The sequence below is a fragment of the Adiantum capillus-veneris genome, chromosome 21 (assembly GCF_014529385.1).
Source record: "Adiantum capillus-veneris isolate H3 chromosome 21, ASM1452938v2, whole genome shotgun sequence".
NCBI classification, from domain to species: domain Eukaryota; kingdom Viridiplantae; phylum Streptophyta; class Polypodiopsida; order Polypodiales; family Pteridaceae; genus Adiantum; species Adiantum capillus-veneris.
In genome coordinates, this window is record NC_140951.1 from 16,208,724 (window position 1) to 16,210,242 (window position 1,519).

The 1,519-nt window shown below is 41.7% G+C and overlaps 1 protein-coding gene across 1 annotated transcript; it reads left to right on the forward strand.

The window, feature by feature from the left end:
• Positions 1–683: 683 nt before the first annotated feature.
• On the forward strand, positions 684–1,087 carry LOC147430588 (uncharacterized). The gene is made up of 2 exons (XM_086494402.1): positions 684–698; positions 800–1,087. The coding sequence occupies exons 1-2, from the start codon at positions 684–686 to the stop codon at positions 1,085–1,087; spliced, it is 303 nt and encodes a 100-aa protein (XP_086350528.1).
• Positions 1,088–1,519: the final 432 nt, after the last annotated feature.

A 1,519-nucleotide genomic window follows, 5' to 3' on the forward strand; every position in this document is an offset into this window, starting at 1 on the left:
GATGCGGCCTTGCCTAACCATAAAAATGCACTTTTCCGGGTTAAGATAGATTCGATATGTTCTGCAATTCTCAAATACCTTTTGTAAATGGTCAATATGTTCCTCTCGTAGAAGAGAGTGTACACAAAGATCATCCATATATATTTCTAAGAATATTCTCAGGTATTCTTTGAACGCATGCATCATTAACCTTTGAAAGGTAGCTCGGGCATTAGTTAAGCCGAAAGGCATAACTCTATAAGCATAGATTCCCCATTCTGTGGCAAACACTGTTTTGTGTTGATTCTCTATTGCAATTGCCAATTGGTTATATCTTGAAAACCCATAAAGAAAGGAATAAGCCCGTTTCCCTGCCACCCTCTCAAGTACATGTTCGGTGATCGGCAAGGGATAATTATCCTTTATGGTGGCTGCATTTACATTAGGAAAATTTTGGACTTCCCATGGGCCTTGTAAGAATCCCTAATTTCAAGGGATTAAATCCTAAGTTGTTGGTACTTTAGGAGACATCCTAACCCACTAGTAGGCTCTATGGTGGTTTTGGGATCTCATAATTGCATGAACTTTGACTAGCCAAACTTGACTTAAAACTTTTGAAAACTCAAACATAGAGTTTTGTCTTTTGCAATTCTAAAAAAAACGTCCTCAAAATTATGAGCATTTTAGGAAAACCAATAAGAGGCATGCCATTGGTCAAAGTGAGTTTTTTTTGTGCAAATCTCAATGTAAAAGGACTTTAGAAAAAGCCTTTGAATTGTATATCATGATTGTAATTTTTGAAAAAACCAATTTGTAACAGACCGAGTCGGCGAACAAGCGACGCTTTAACTATGGCGCGTGGCTATGGGAGCGTCATGGTGGGGCAGTTCGCCATGTGGCCAGCGCCCATTGGACCCATAAAGAGCTGGAGCCGGCGCGAATCTGTCCTGCAGTGAATGCTGGAGCCAAGAAAGAGCTGGAGCCAACGCGAAACTGTCCTGTAGTGAATGCTGCTCGCGGACTTTCCAGCCCACGGCCCAAGTTTCTGGCGCCATCCGTGCATGATAAATTGGCTTGCCAATTGGCTTATAGCATGTGGCCAAATTGAGCTGGCTCGATTAAATTTGGAAAGAGATATTCGTGTGGCTTTTATTCATAAAGGCTTATTTTGAAAACTCCTCTCTCTTCCCTCCTTTAAACTTTAACGTCCCAATGCTTTCACACTTTTGGCTCATGTTTTGTTTGAAAAGTGATGACCAATGCGGGTCTACCAGATGGTCAAATAAAACCTCTTTTGTGCATAAAAGAAACCATCCTAGCCCTGAAATTGGTGGGTTTGACCTCAACAAACCACCACAAAGAGGAAACAAGCCATGGCACACCTACATGTCTCTAGGCCCTAGGTGATATCCCAAGCCTCTCCTCATTGGTCAGTTTTTAATCTACCTCTAATTAACAGGGCCCTTGGAGAGTCCAAAGTTTTCCTAATGACCTTTTTGAGGTTCACACACACTCACAGCTTTCCGTTCTTTTTGGGGAA